This window comes from Geotrypetes seraphini, chromosome 17 (genome assembly GCF_902459505.1).
Source record: "Geotrypetes seraphini chromosome 17, aGeoSer1.1, whole genome shotgun sequence".
In the NCBI taxonomy this organism is placed as follows: domain Eukaryota; kingdom Metazoa; phylum Chordata; class Amphibia; order Gymnophiona; family Dermophiidae; genus Geotrypetes; species Geotrypetes seraphini.
The window spans coordinates 13,280,738-13,296,394 of record NC_047100.1 but is presented as its reverse complement, the minus strand read 5'-3'; the positions used below and the strand labels follow the sequence as shown (position 1 = coordinate 13,296,394).

At 43.3% G+C, this 15,657-nt stretch overlaps 1 protein-coding gene across 1 annotated transcript in view; it reads right to left on the bottom strand.

Annotated features, from left to right (window-relative positions):
- The window catches only part of CACNA1D (calcium voltage-gated channel subunit alpha1 D), a 330,148-nt gene that overhangs the window by 171,331 nt on the left and 143,160 nt on the right, over positions 1 to 15,657 (bottom strand). The window contains exon 8 of the mRNA XM_033925872.1: positions 13,959 to 14,128. Within this exon, the coding sequence (XP_033781763.1) occupies positions 13,959 to 14,128 (170 nt within the window). The remainder of the gene's footprint in view (positions 1 to 13,958; positions 14,129 to 15,657) is intronic.

Sequence of the window (15,657 nt, the reverse complement as noted above, 5' to 3'; positions counted from 1 at the left end):
TGCCCTCTTGCCATGCGCCCGGCCTCCTTTCCCCGTACCTTTTTAACTTCTTCGACATGAGCAGCATGCCCACGTCTGTGTCGGCTCGCTCTTTGATGTCACTTCCTAGATGTGGGTCCCGGAAGTGATGTCAGAGAGAGTGCTGATGCCGATGCGGGCAGCAACCGTACGCCAGGAAAGTAAAAAAAAAAGGTACAGGGAAAGTAAGGGAGTGCACACGCATCAAGGAGAGGAGATGGGGGGGCAGAGAAGAGGAGGGGTTTCACGCCCTTATGAAGACCGCGCCTGGGGCGGACCGCTCCCCCCCCCCTTACTACATGACTGGGCATAGGGACTTGTTTAACTTCCAGTATTCTGAAAGTGACATGCATAAGGGGGAGCCCTGCCATTGACCACCCACATGCATGTACCCTTTCATTTATATGCCATGCCGCTTATGTGCACCCTTACAGAATAGTACACTTACCCATATAAAGTGCTCGTACTTTATGTCCCTACTTTGGCCCCGATGCCTAGAGATTGACAAGGGGAAAATTTTTCCTCGTCCTGCGGGATCTCTCCATCCTCATCAGTTCTGTCCCTGCCCCGTTCCTGCAAGCTCTGCCTTAACCGCACAAGCCTCAAACACTTATGCTTAAATCCCTCCCCAGTGGGGAGCTGCTCAATTACAGCATCTATTTGTTTGAGGCTTCTGCAGATGAGGACGGAGCTTGCAGAAATGGGACAGGGACAGAGCTCGTGGGGATAGAGAGATCCTGCAGGGACAGGGAAAATTCGTCACTGCATCATTCCCAGTAAAAGATACCAGGTAGAGAGTGATTTTCTTTAGCAGGTCACGATCAGCATAAATAGCATGCAAATCTTATGCATGCAAAGAAGGGAGGATCTGTGCGTGGCGTCCAATGGGAAGAGCTAAACAGTAGGTACAGCTCCTCTGAGATAGCCCAGCGGTACCCATTCCTAGGCTGTCAGCTCAGGCTTCTCTGCAGTGCCCTTTGCCTGCTGCCACCTCTCCTTCCTTCTGCCAGCAGGACTCAGCGGAGCTGTAATCAGCTGAGCCAGCAGGCCTCACTGCAGCTGTGATCAGCTGAGCCAGCAGGCCTCACTGCAGCTGTGATCAGCTGAGCCAGCAGGCCTCACTGCAGCTGTGATCAGCTGAGCCAGCAGGCCTCACTGCAGCTGTGATCAGCTGAGCCAGCAGGCCTCACGGCAGCTGTGATCAGCTGAGCCAGCAGGCCTCACTGCAGCTGTGATCAGCTGAGCCAGCAGGCCTCACTGCAGCTGTGATCAGCTGAGCCAGCAGGCCTCACTGCAGCTGTGATCAGATGATCACGGCTCCACTCTCCTCCTGCTAGCTCAGCTGACTGCAGTTCCAATGAGTTCTTCCGGCTCAACTGATTGCAGCTCCTGCCAGCAGTGTGGCTTAGCTAATTGCAGCTTCTGATCGTTGCTCCAATTTGGGGGTTTTGTTTGTTAGCTGGAAGGTGGAAGCTCTGTGCTTATAATATAAATTCTCCCCCGAGCTAATTTTCCTCTGTGACGCACACCATCATGGGACACACCTAGTGTGCTTACATCAAACGTGCCCTTAATGTAAATAAATTAAGGGGTCCTTTTATCAAGCCACGGTAGGGGTTTAACGTGCGTAATACCGCGCGTTAAACCACCTGCCGCACTAGCCGCTAACGCCTGCATTGAGCAGGCGTTAGTTTTTTAACTGGCCTCAGGGGTTAGCGTATGATGAAATGTCCGACAGCACGGCTTGATAAAAGGACCCCTAAATATTGTTACAAATTGAAATGTATGTACTGTGTCCCGCTATTTCCCGCAATAAGAGGAAAGTGACTTTGAGAAGAGAGTTAAATCGAGCACTTATCTTTGTAGCTCATCTTGCTCTCTTTAAACAGGCAGCCGTTTCAACTTCAGGTACAACAATAGTAAAAATTATTCTTTTGCTCGTGGTAAACTAACAAAGTCCTCCAGTTCAACAAAGCTCCGTTTCTAAACTAAACTAAAACTTAGCCTTATATACCAGGTCTTCAACCATGGAAAGCTCGATACAGTTAACAATAAATTATTTTTTTTAAAATGCTAAAATATGAAGAAATTAATTGCCAGAATGTTTAGCAAATGGAAACGTTTTCAAGGATTTACGAAAAGATTGGAAGGAACTAAGTGGACTTGCCCCAAAGTTTTCATTTTTTTTCTTTTTTTCCGAGAAAAAGAAACACCGCCAAAAAAAGAGCCGCGTCATGCTTCCGGTCGGCTGCCTTAAGGCTGGTTATGGGCACAGACGTCGTGCATGTGTTGTTTGCACAAACAGCTACCGGCAGCTTCAGACCTGCCACTAAATTTCCCTTTTGATAATTGCAAAGAATGCTCATTTAAATACTAATGAGCTGCTTGTAATGCATTTGCATAGAGTTCTCGAGGTCTGCTACCGTAATTGGTAAAATTGGTAAATCTGAATGTTTTTGCTGTTCCTGCACTGCAAGTTATAACTACAATCATGAAGCAACAAAACCAAAGGGAGAAGGGAGTTCCAACTTTGTCTGCAGTAAAAAAAACCAACCAGGAACAAACAAACCAAAATATAAATATAGTAGAAAAAACGCCAAGGGTCACTGGATATCGTAAAATCTCGCTATAGTGAGATTTTACGATATCCAGTGACCCTTGGCGATTTATATAATCCATTTTTTCTACTATATATATATATTTTTTTTGGTGACATTTTTCTTCCCTTTTCTACCATGGACCCCTGATGAAGGTTGTCCAAAACACGGACCGTGTTGGGTCCCCTGTTTGGTAAAAAGGTTTTTAGACATAATTTGGTTGTCACAATAAATTTTGCCTACACCGTTGTACATATCTGCAGTTTTGGTTTGTTTATAACTACAATCATGGCCAGCAAGTACTGGCAGGCATTGCTTTATTTAACTCATCTCCAAGCCCCAATTCAGTTTTAAAAAAAATTTAAAAGTAATAATATTAATAACAGTTTATGTATTGCAGTACCGTGAAGTTCTATGCGGTTTACAAAAGAATAAAAGAAGGTACAAATTGATTGAACTTAAAAGAGGTGAAAGCAAGTGGTTGATAGGTCAAGAGAACCGTTAATGAGGAGAGAGATGTGTGGGTCAGCTGTCTAGATACTTCAGGAACAGATGTGTTTTTAGGCTCTTCCTGAATTCCTCATAAGTAGTGGGCGAAAGCAATTGTTCTAGATCTTTACCCCATAATGCTGACTGATGTGAGAGAAGGTGTTCATGATGTTTTTTTAGTTTACATCCTCTAACTGGGGGGGGGGGGGGGGGAAACGAAGTTCAAATGTGTCTTGTGTCTGTTGGCTGAGAAGGAGAAAAGGTCAGATATGTATTTAGGGGCTAGTCCGTATAGTACTTTAAAGCAGAGGCAGGCAAACTTAAACTTTATGCATGCTTCCATCGGTAGCCATTGTAACTGCCGATAGTAAGGTGCCACGTTATCAAATTTCTTTAGCCCGAAGATTAGTCTGACCGCTGCATTTTGCATTAATTGCAAACGTTGCATATTCTTTTGGGAGATTGCTAAATAGGCGATGTTACAGTAATCAAGTTGACTCAGTACGAGGGATTGTTCCAGGATTCTGAATGCTGAGGTATCAAAATATGATTTAATGGATTTAAGTTTCCAGAGAGTGAAAAAAAACCTTTCTGATTAAGGAGTCCACCTGGTCTTTCATGGTTAAGCAATTGATCCAGGGTTACACTCAGTATCTTCATGGTGGACTGAATAGGGTAACTAAGTTTATTGATGCATAGTGGTGTTTTGGTGTCAAGCGGATGTGGCGAAGCAATGAAAAATTTTGTCTTCTCTGAATTAAGTTTGAGCTTGTAGTCTTTCCAATGCTCCATCAAATTTTTAGCTTCTGATGCCTTGGGAAGAGTTTCCGAGATAGAGTTAGCAAATGGGATGATGATCATAAAGTCATCTGCGTAACTGAATAATTTTATCCCCAGCTGGGTTAATTGCACGCCCAGTGAGGACATGTAGACATTGAAAAGCAATGAGGATAGCGGTGACCCTTTGTGGCACACCGGATGGATTGCTCCAGGTATCGGAGAGATCATAATTGAAACGTACTTAATAGGTATGGGACATAAGGAAGCCATGAAACCAGTTCAACACCTCACTCCTGCAGCACTGCTGGGTCTTACCTCGGGCTCATAAGTAGTGGTCAGGTTTTGGGGGGGGGGGGTTTAACTTTATTTTTATTCAGCATTTTGACATTTTTTCAGATATTTATATTCTTCAACTATGCACATTGGTTCCTTGTATTACAGACCGGTAGGGTGCTCAAAATTCAGTGCTGAAAAAAATAGATGCTAGTTCAACATTTTTATTAGTTTTAGGGCTCCTTTTACAAAGGCGTAGCGCGTGTTAAATTCCAAAGCGCGCTAGCCACTACCTCCTCCTTTTTAGGAGGTGGTAGATTTTCGGTTACCGCACACTATAGCACGCGGTAATTTTGTGCGTGCGCTAAAAACCCTAGCGCACCTTCAAAAAAAGGAACCTTAGTGTAATAAATAGCATTTCCATGAACATCCCCCCCCAGTGGGGTAGCGAGGGTGAGAGGCACCCGGGAAGGAGGCACCCCTCCCCCGCATTGGCCCCCCTGCTCCTTCCCCAATCCCCTCCGCAACGCACCCCGTTCCCTTCCCCCATAACCTCTAGTTGTTCACCGCCATGAGCAACAAGAACTTCAATGTGTTCATGACCCCGCCGGCTCTCCCTCTGATGTCACTTCCTATGCCCGGCCCCCGGAAGTGATGTCAGTGGGAGAGGCGACGCCGTCGCAAGGAGCACGTTGATGTTGTTGCTTGCGGTGGTGAAGAACTAGAGGTACAGGGCAAGGGAAGGGGGCATGCACGAGGAGAGGAGGAGAGGTGCTGGCACCCTCACCAACATGGCACCCAGGACGGACCGCCCTCCCGCCCCCCCCCTTACTATGCTACTGCATTTCCCAACCCAACATACCACCCATAAAGCCAAGTCTCCAACATACTCATAAATCAACCCTTTTAAAGTAAAGTAAGCAACACCTTTTTTTTTTTTTTACAGCAGCTACTTTCTCATACTTCCGTACTAAACATATTCAGATATCGTAGAGCAGTTGTCTCAAACTCCAACCCTTTGCAGGGCCACATTTTGGACTTGGAGGGCCTCAGAAAAAAATAGTTAATGTCTTATTAAAGAAATGACAATTTTGCATGAGGTAAAACTTTTGGAGTTTATAAATCTTTCCTTTTGGCTAAGTCTTAATAATAATATTGTCATTTATAGCTAAAGAGACATATGATCAAGAAACAGTTTTATTTTACTTTTGTGATTATGATAAACATACCGAGGGCTGTGAGTTTGAGACCACTGAGTTAAGGGGAACAGTTAATCTGCTGGCTGGGTTGGAGGGCAGAGGGGAGAAGAGGACAATCAAGCCATTGTGACATCACTGATGAGGCTGGCTCTTATTGGTGGAATGAGGCATTATGACATCACAATCTCAGCTCTGCTTCCCAAAGGCAAACAGGCTGTCATGGTTACAGTTTAGCTAGTGGTCTCAAACTCAAACCCTTTGCAGGGCCACATTTTGGATTTGTAGGTACTTGGAGGGCCTCAGAAAAAAATAGTTAATGTCTTATTAAAGAAATGACAATTTTGCATGAGGTAAAACTCTTTATAGTTTATAAATGCTTCCTTTTGGCTAACTCTTAATAATAATATTGTCATTTATAGCTAAAGAGACATATGATCAAGAAACAGTTTTATTTTACTTTTGTGATTATGATAAACATACTGAGGGCCTCAAAATAGTACCTGGCGGGCCGCGAGTTTGAGACCACTGCTTTAGAACTATTCTTCCATTCAGTTACAATATACTGTATTGCTAACCTCATTAATATATGCAAAATATGGGACAAAACCACAGACCGTGATTGGTGGTAGTGATGTGTGTGTGTGTGTGTGGTGCAGGTAGGGGATGGGGGAAATGTATTTCTTGTGTTGTCTCTTGGGATGTGGCTGTGCGAGTGCCTGAGCAAGATATAATTAATGATAAGATTGAGATGGTAGCTGGCCAAAGGTAGCCAGCTTCTAATTTTTGGACTCTCCAAGAATGCTTGGCCCAAAATTAGATCAGCTACCCACACTCATTTCATGACCTTCCGGTCCTACACTGCAGATTGAATTCTCAAGCAAAGTTTTGGGCGTCATTATTGACTCTATACTTTCATTTAACAACCATCTCAACACTCTAGTAAAAAAAAATGTTTTTTTTAGTCTCCACATGTTGAGAAAAGTGAGATCCTGCTTCCAACAACATTTTGCTGTCCTTGCTTTCCAGGCTGGACAACTGCAACTCCATCTATCTAAGTCTAACCAAAGACTTCAGCAGATCCAGAATACTGCGGCTAGGCTGATCTTCGCAAAAAGTAAATTTGATCATGTTTCCCCGCTTCTGTCAAAACTTCACTGGCTTCCAATAATTTCTAGGGTTCACTTTAAGTGTGCCTACCTAACATTCAAGATCTTGCATGGTATTCTTTCTCCTCTAATTCCACTATCTTGGAATTCTACGAGACCCGACACTACCAGATCCATCCAAAAACTTAAACTATCTTTCCCCTCGCTAAAAGACGTTATCTATGCTGGAAAAGTAGGGAAATTTCTTTTCTTCAAAATCACTGAGCTTTGGAATAACCTTCCTGCCCTGTTGCGGAATAAGGGCTCCTCCCGATTATTCCAACAACATCTGAAAACTTGGCTATTCTCAAAAATGTAAATCTCACTACCCTCTTCACAATCACGAACTCTTATTATGTTTTTCCTTCCTTATATTAAAGTTCCTGTAAACCGTGCCAAGCTCCATCTCTATGGAGAGGATGCGGTATATAAACTTAAGGTTTAGTTTAATGCAGAGAGAGAACGTAATGCCAAGTTTTGGTCCCATTCAACAGGGATCATGTAAGCAATTCAAAGGTGGATAATTTAAAGATAGGGCTGGTTAATGCCAGATCTACAGTATAACGAATAAGTCGTGCATAATTTATGACCTAGTACTACAAGAACATCTTGATTTCCTATTCATAACTGAAAACTTGGCTCTCTGAAGCAGAAGTAGTAATTACCAGGGAGCTGTGTCCAAATGGTTATAAATGTGCCTCTTTACCTAGACTAAAGAGAGGAGGGGAAGTTTACATATTTCTAATTTTATAGTTCAATGAAGGGACCTAATTGGGAAGGGAGATTGTGAGGGATTACAGTCTGAGTTCTGCAATTTTGTTGCGGTTTTTTTTTTTTTTTTTAATCTGTTTTACCAAGCCCGGACATCTTCTCTTTTTCAAGAACTGTAAAAAAAAAAAAAAAATAGGGAAGTCCGTCCGGGTTTAGCCAGCTCTCCCGACTCCCCCACCTACCTCCTCTCCTGCCCCAGCCACTGTAATTGAATCTTCGGGCAGGCAGAAGCACCAACAAGGTAGGCCTGCTGCCGTTGGCCAGCCCTGGAAGCTGCCTCTCTATAGCGACTTCCCATTCCCATATAGCAGGGGGGGTCTAAAAGTCCCTCCTTGAGGGCTGCAATCCAGTCGGGTTTTCAGGATTTCCCCAATGAATATGCATGAGATCTGTTGTGCATGCACTGCTTTCATAAGAACATAAGAAGCGCCTTCTCCGGATCGGACTTTCGGTCCATCTAGTCCGGCGATCCGCACACATGGAGGCCCTGCCAGGTGTACACCTAGCGTAATTTTTAGTCACCCATATCCTTCTATGCCTCTCGTAAGGAGATGTGCATCTAGTTTGCTTTTGAATCCTAGGACGGTCGATTCCGCAATAACCTCCTCTGGGAGAGCATTCCAGGTGTCAACCACTCTCTGAGTGAAGCAGAACTTCCTGATATTAGTCCTGAACTTGTCCCCCTTTGACCTCTTATCCGTATCAAATTGGACAATGTAAATAGTTTTTTCTGTATATTAATTGGGGAAATCCTGAAAACCCAACTGGATTGTGGCCCTCAAGTAGGGACTTTGAGATCCCTACCGTATAGGCAGGATTTGCAGTGAGAAAGAAAGAAAGAAGCACCCACAGGAGAGGGGGTTGGAAGGAGAGAGAGAGAGAGAGAGAGAGAGAGAGAGAGAGGCACCCATGGGGGAGGAGGGTTGGAGAAAGAGAGAAGCACTAAAAGGATGGATGGAAAAGAAGACCAAGGAAATGGGTGGAGTGTGAGCGGGGCTCTGGTTGGAGTAGTGTGTCCTCTTTTTTGTCTTCACAAATATGGTAACCTTACTTGGTAAGACCTCAGATTCTTTAATTTTTATTACTGAACATCTTATGAGTTTGTTGTTAGGAAAACTACCTGTACTGCTAGATTTCAACTTATGAACAGATAATGATACCATGGTAAAAATTTTTTAGAGCATATGCATCTCTTGGATTTAACACAGATGTTGTCCTTCCCTACTCATTCTCTACATTTTTTTTGGGGGGGAGAAGCTAAGTAGAATCAATTAGTATCTTAACCAATGTTCTGTCTTTGGTTGGACTATTACCTTTTAAACTTTTTTTCTATTTATGCCCTATCACAATCACAGGGTAAAGTTGTTAGAGAGAAATGGGGGTATCCAGATTTCAAATTAGAATATTGAGTGGAGGGAAGGGATCTGTAGTACTTGACTCAACTTTGTTGCTATAGGAAAGTGTTGATCAAATCCTTCCATCTTTAGAAAAGACGGTGAATGAGCTTGTTCCTTTAAGACATGCTGATGTTGAAAGATCCCAGAAGACCGTATGGTTTTCTACAGAACTGAACAATGTGAAGAAGTGTCTACATCAGCTGAAACACCATTGACAGAAAAGAGAAGAGAGATGGGAGTAGGGTTAATAGGCGATGATGCTGCAGAATTACTGTATGAAACAACAGCATTAGGGACCAAGAAAATATTGTGTTTGCAGATGATCACTGGAGGGATTAAGTAGTAACTGCCCCACATTCCCCCCGTGGTCACTGACCCCCCCCCCGACAAAGATCTTAATGAAACAGCAGTACCTGGTATGGGAAAGCCTAGTAGAGCAGCAGTCATGTGTCTTAAGTAGCCTGGTGGGTGGTCTAGTGAACATAGGCCCTTAAGCCACTCTAACCACTACATTTATGGTGGAAAATGTGAGGCCACCAAAATCCACCCAAACCCTACTATACTGTCATTTAAGTGCCACTTACAGCCATATAGGTGGGTATAGCCTGTTTTGAGGGAGCTTTGGAGGGCTCATCAGAAATTATGGTGAGATGTACTTTTGCCACACTTTATGTGAAGTTCACAGCAGTGCTCTGTTGTCATAGGTGTGGCCAATCCATTACAATGCTGGCCCCTTCCATATCCAAATGGTCTGGATTTGGATGTTTTGAACTTCGATGTTTTTGTGGTCAAAAATGGCAAACAAAGTTAGAAGTTCCAAGATTGAACGTCCTGGCGGCCAAAAGGGCTAAATAGGTAATTTTTTAAAAAAATTATTAAATAAATAAATAAACAAAAACTGGACCTCTAGCGATTTCAAAAATGGACACCGTGACTTTTGGATGTCTTCTGGGAAACATTCAAAGTTGGACTTAGAAATCCTTTTGAAAATGCCCCTCCTTGTGTGTAAGGCGGAAAAAAGGAACGGGACTTGTATACTACAAATAAGTACCAAAAATAAAATATTGTTTTTTTATCGTTTTAGAACCACAATCAAAGCGGTGTACATACAGGTACTTCAAGCATTTTCCCTATCTGTCCCAGTGAGCTCCCAATCTCATTTTCTTGTTCCTTCCACACACTTATAGTTACAAAATTGGCTCCCAAATTTGGTTTGTTACCATCAGGGACTCCTGATGCAGGCGTTTTAGCTGAAAAACATTGTGTGTCGCGTCCATGACTTGCCAGAAGTTTTTATGACTGATTGACTTTTCTATGCATGTGCTATTAAAGTAGGTTTTGAAGACCAGGCTCGTTCTGCTCTCTTCTATTGGATTTTGCAATTTCTAGCATACCATCTCATGGCAGTTACATGTGTAACTGCTAATCAGTGTCAATTTGCACCAATTAAGTCAAATTATAGCCAAAAGTTGGTCATTAATATCAATCAGCAGCTAATTATGCTATTAGGTTACTTTGGGTGCTAAGCATAAACTTGGGTGTGAAAGTTATGGAATCAGGACGAAGTGTACATGTTGCTATTTCCGCATATAGAGAGCATCTTAATCAAAGGTGCTTTATAACAGATCACACGCAAGAGCAATGACTCTCCTGCTTGAAAGTCAATAGGAGGAGGAGGAATTGAGCCCAAATTACCTACCATTATTCTAATCACATTTCAAAATATAGAAGTAAAGAATGAGCTAAACCCCAAAATAATAATGAGCCTATGAGATACACTCACATAAAGGTCCAATTCTGCAATAAAATCTGATCACACACGCATAAAAAAAAAAAAATCAAGAAAGCAGCACAGCACCACATCATCCGAACCATGCACATGGGTGGTAATTTCATAACAGAGTGCCTAAAAATATATATTTTTTAAAAAGCACCAATTTTATGCCTATTCTCCCTGGTCAATGCAGAGAAGCTCTGTTGAAAACTCTTTAAAATAGCCTTATGTGATCTTGCTGTGAGTGAAAGAAAGATTTTTAAAGCATTACTGAAGAAGAATGGACCTATGAGGAACCTGATGCATTTGAACTTCTTCAGACTCTGTTCCAGAGATTAATGAAGAAATCTATTATGTGTTGGTAGCTCTTTGGGTTTTTCTAAGTGGCCATTTTGAGTATACCCCATACAGTATAACAACCCTTTCAATAGGTTTTTCTCACATGTCAAGGCTACTTGTGCCACGGCCGGAAATAGGGTGATTTTCCTATTTCCGAAATGAATGTCCATGTGTTAATTGCACAATTAGCAGGGCTATTAAAAATATTACCGTGTGAGCCCTTACTACCACCTATTTTGTGGGCTTACATGCTAATTCTGCGCTAATTAGTTAAATGTACATCAATGCCCAGTGCACTAACTGATTTACGCCGTCACACCCACTCTCCACCCTGAAACATGACCTCATCCCGGAAAAAAAAATGAATTTGTTTTAGCGTGCATGCACAAATTGCCAAATTTACCACAAGACACCTCAGCACATCCCACGGTTAACTGTCTAAGTTGAGGTAAGCATGCATTAGCGCTTACTGCAGCTTAGTAAAAGAACTCCTATATGTCTTTGCAAAAAAGAAAAATAATAAGAGTCCTAGAAATAATTCACTGGTGCATTAATGCTATTGCCAAATTCATATCTGCACCAGGAAAACAGCTTAAGGCGTGAGCCAGATGAAGCTTAAGGGTTCCAAAAGCCTCCTCACTGGGTCAGCCTTCACAGAGGTGAGAGGATTGTTTCTTTGCTTTCACAAAAGTTAGCTCAAGGAGTTGTGGCACTCTGGGCTGGGTCTGGCTCTAAGGCAGCTGTAGATATGTACATGCATGTGCAGTGGCTTTGTAAGGGGGGGGCAGCCCACCCTGGGCACTGTCTTGGTGGGGGCACCTCTCCTTCCTGACTCTCCCCTTCCTTTCCCTTCCCTTGTACCTTTTTAATTTTCCCAGTGTGAGCAGTTATCACGACAGGGGGGGGCAAGGAGGGGTGGAGAAGAGGGTGGAGGAGGGGTGCCACTGCCCCGGTCACCACTCACCCTCGCTATGCCACTGTGCATGTACATATTCTGTGTACAGGGAGGCTCCTCCCCTGCTCCACCCAAACTACATACTGTAGATCCCTCAGGAATCCCTACATGGAGCTTGTCTTAATTTAAGTGCTATCTTTCAGTGCAACTACCTTTCACGCATCTGTTCTCTGCACAGTTTTATAATAGTCATTTTTCTGTGTATAAAACTTCCTTTACAGGTGGAAAGTGCATTATAAAATTACCCCCCTTATTGTAGTAAATAATCTATTAAGCACGTCATGCTGTCACTTCAAACCATGAAGAACTGGTTAAAAACTCTTGTACACAGCAGCATAAGGAGGCTCAGCTGTAGAAAAAGGAAATTTCACTGCAAAGCAGAACAAACTTTACCGTGCTTTTTGGAACGCTTAAAGCAGCTAAACAAGCTTTTCTTTTTCTCTCCCAGCAAGTCTTCTAGCGTAACCCCTTCCGATGTGAAATGCACGTCGGGCCACCATTTAGCCAGCAGATGGCAGCAGTAAGTCAGGAGAAGGTAACGAAGGCCCCCCATGCATGGATTAAAATGCGAACAATGGCAAACAAAAGTGATAACATGAAATTTAACAGCAGCACTACTAAGGTGGAAAGCTCTTCGCTTTGGAGAGGCTCATGCCTCAGTTTTTCACTAGCAAAAAAAAAGAACTCAAAGGCTGATTAACATAATCCATCACCAAGGAGCAAATTCAATCTAACATATTACATGTAGCATCCCCCACAATGATCTGCTTGGGCTGATGGAATATGCAAAACCTTTCTTCCATAAGAAGCACACAAGCAGATGAAAGGTTTGAATCAGGCGCTGTGTATAAGCTGTGCACAGCAAGACGGTAAGATAATCACAAGGTGAAATCCTAGGAGGATATCCTAGATCAGGGCTGCCCAAGTCCGGTCCTCGAGATCTACTGGCAGGCCAGGTTTTCAGGATCTCCACAATGAACATGCATGAGAGAGATTTGCATATCCTGAAAACCTGGCCTGCCAGTAGATCTCGAGGACCGGACTTGGGCAGCCCTGTCCTAGATGCTCTGCACTGAAAATATCTTTAGAATTAAAAAAATAGTTTAAGATTTGCAGAGACGGAAAGAGTTTTAAAAATTTCCAAACCTTTATTTTCAATTTTGAGTTCTGTGCCTGTCACAAATGTATACTGTAGAGAAGACTGTTGGGAGGAGGGGGAGGTTGAATGGGATCAGATCAGAGAGAGACATGGAAGGATGGGTCGGCTTACACCAGGGATCTCAAAGTCCCTCCTTGAGGGCCGCATTCCACTCGGGTTTTCAGGACTTCCCCAATGAATATGCATTGAAAGCATGGATTGCGGCCCTCAAGGAGGGACTTTGAGACCCCTGGCTTAGACTAAGAAAGTAAAAGGGAAGTTAAATGGAGGGGAACGAAGCTAAGGCTGAGAAAGGATAAGGGAACCTCGATGGAGAAAATCACGGGGGTAGGATGAGACAGAATCAGATTGATGGCTTAGGGACGGACACATGAAATTCACATTCATAAACCTCTGGCATGAATTAATCATTCATTACATGCCTGCTAGTGAAGAACTAAAGACAACAACATTAGTGCTTCGTATGAATATACCACAAGCAATTCTTCAGACTCCTTTCTGTAGGCTGCTCTTGGTGCGACAAAGCCTTCGTCAAAGATTTTTCTTTTTCATGTTGAATAATTACAAAAGGCCTGTCTCATGTTTCCAAGACCACACATTAGAGCTTTCCATTAATTCCAGTCCATGAAGAATCCAAAGGGAACTCCCAAATGAGGAAGCTCCTCATAGCTTGGAGTTCATGGACATTTCTGGTGTGTGTTCTCCTCCCATGTCCCACCGAACTTCAGAAATATTAAGGTTCTTCAACTTTTCCCACAGGGTTTCAAAACGTACGGCTGTTTATCCCAGTCAAGAATTGATTTGTAAAGGGGACACATCGAACCATTACATAGGTACTGGAAATACTTCATCTGTCTCAGTTCCTATGAATTGACTTTTTCATTAAAAAAAAAAAAAAGCGTTATTTGACCATTCTTGTACTGGTTCATGAATAATATAAAATATCCCAAATCAATACCCAAATCAATGCACTCAAGGCATTCGACACCTGCTAATCCTTAACCGACTCGATTATTAGCTTTTGCTCTAGTTGTTTATTAGAAATGGTACTGAGAAACATACTATTGCGTCGACCATCTTCATTTCCGTCGTCCTCATTGTCAGGGTCAATGTCTTCAGCCTGGGTGATCCAGTCCAAATAGCCCTTCAAATCCTCCTCAAGCTGTTGCTTTTCACGCAGCTTCTGAAAGTCTCCTCTGGCCTTGGCCTTCTCTCGTTCCTTAGAAAATTCTCTGTACATTTCAGTGAAAACAGTCGTCAAATTATTTTAACAGTTTTAAATATAATAAATACAATTCTAAAACTGCGTACTGTTGCCATCCATAATCTATCACACTATTTTCAGGTCAGATTATAACTTTAGACATGGAAATGATTTACTAGCTTTGTTTTAAAGAGATAGAGACTGTGTACCAACCAAGTTTCCATATGCACACGTTACGCGTCGTTCTACAAAGTACACACTGGCAGTTACATGATGATTGTGCAAAGAAATCATTAGAATAATAGCATATAGCAGTGTCCCACAAACTTTTTTTTTTTTTTTTTTGCTCCGGCACACTAACAGAGCAAATGTTTTTCTGTGGCACATCCAAACCCCTGCCCCGCTCCCCCCCTCCCCCCCACGAACCTCATCTCGTTTTCCTCGAGCTTGGGGCCATATCTGGAGGGCCTCCGAGCACGAGCAGGCTGGCACGCGCGCATGTGCACGATGTCATCTCGTCGACATCCGTGCACGTTCGGAGGCCCCCTCCAGACATGGCCCCGAGTGCAAGGAAAATAAGACGAGGTTCACGTGGGGAGGGGCGGAGAGGAGGAGAGAGTTCCCGGCGGCACATCTAGAATCTTGCCGTGGCACACAGTTTGCGATTCACTGGCACATAAGGCATCCACTTGGAATTGTTGGAATAAAATTGTTTTAAATAAATGTGTGCCCATACATGTATAAATACTAAAGTTTCACCTAACCATTATTTTGTAAATACAGGTGCAAATTAAATAGCTTGTACTTTACAGGTAGTTACCAAGTTATAGAATTACCCCTAAAATGGATAAAAACCCTTTGGTATACCTGACCCCAAGTATTTAAACAAAGTTTTCAGCTGGTGGAGGGCTTTAACTGCGCTGCCTGCCGCTGGGGCTGAACCCGCTGTTCAATGCCAGACCAGGGAAGCAGCATTGAATATCCAGTTTCATTCTTGGCTGCCAGCCGATAGCTGGCTAAGCCAATTTTCAGCGCTAACCAGTCCTCAGCTAGTACATAAATATAGGACAACTATTTACAAGGTCCAATTGATGTGCAGTTAGCTTTTAAAATTGGGTCCGAAGTGTGACCTGCCCTTGAGTGCTTCAGAGATCGCAAGCTCCTGGTAATTTAATCTAATCAGGATTTCTTAATTGCACTTATCCAGAACAGGTTCAAGGCAATTTACAAGATCGGAAGCCCTTACAGCATCAAGGGAAGTGTAAGCCCGAGAGTTCGTCTCCACGGGCGAAATTTCATACTGGGCTGGAGGACCCAGTTATCGCCCGTCAGGTATAGGCTGGCAGGTAGGGAAAAGGCAAGGGGTGAGTTTCTTCCTATCCCGACCTGTCGGAACTTCTGACTGGTCGGGACAAGGAAGGTTCGAGAGAGGGGGATATAAAAGCCGGGACCTTCCGGGGTCAGGGGTTCGTGGCTCCTGAGGGCAGCTTTTCCCTCCCTCCCTTCCGTGGGTGGTGCAGTTGGCGCTGGGCTTTAAGGATGTCGCAGCAGCAATGT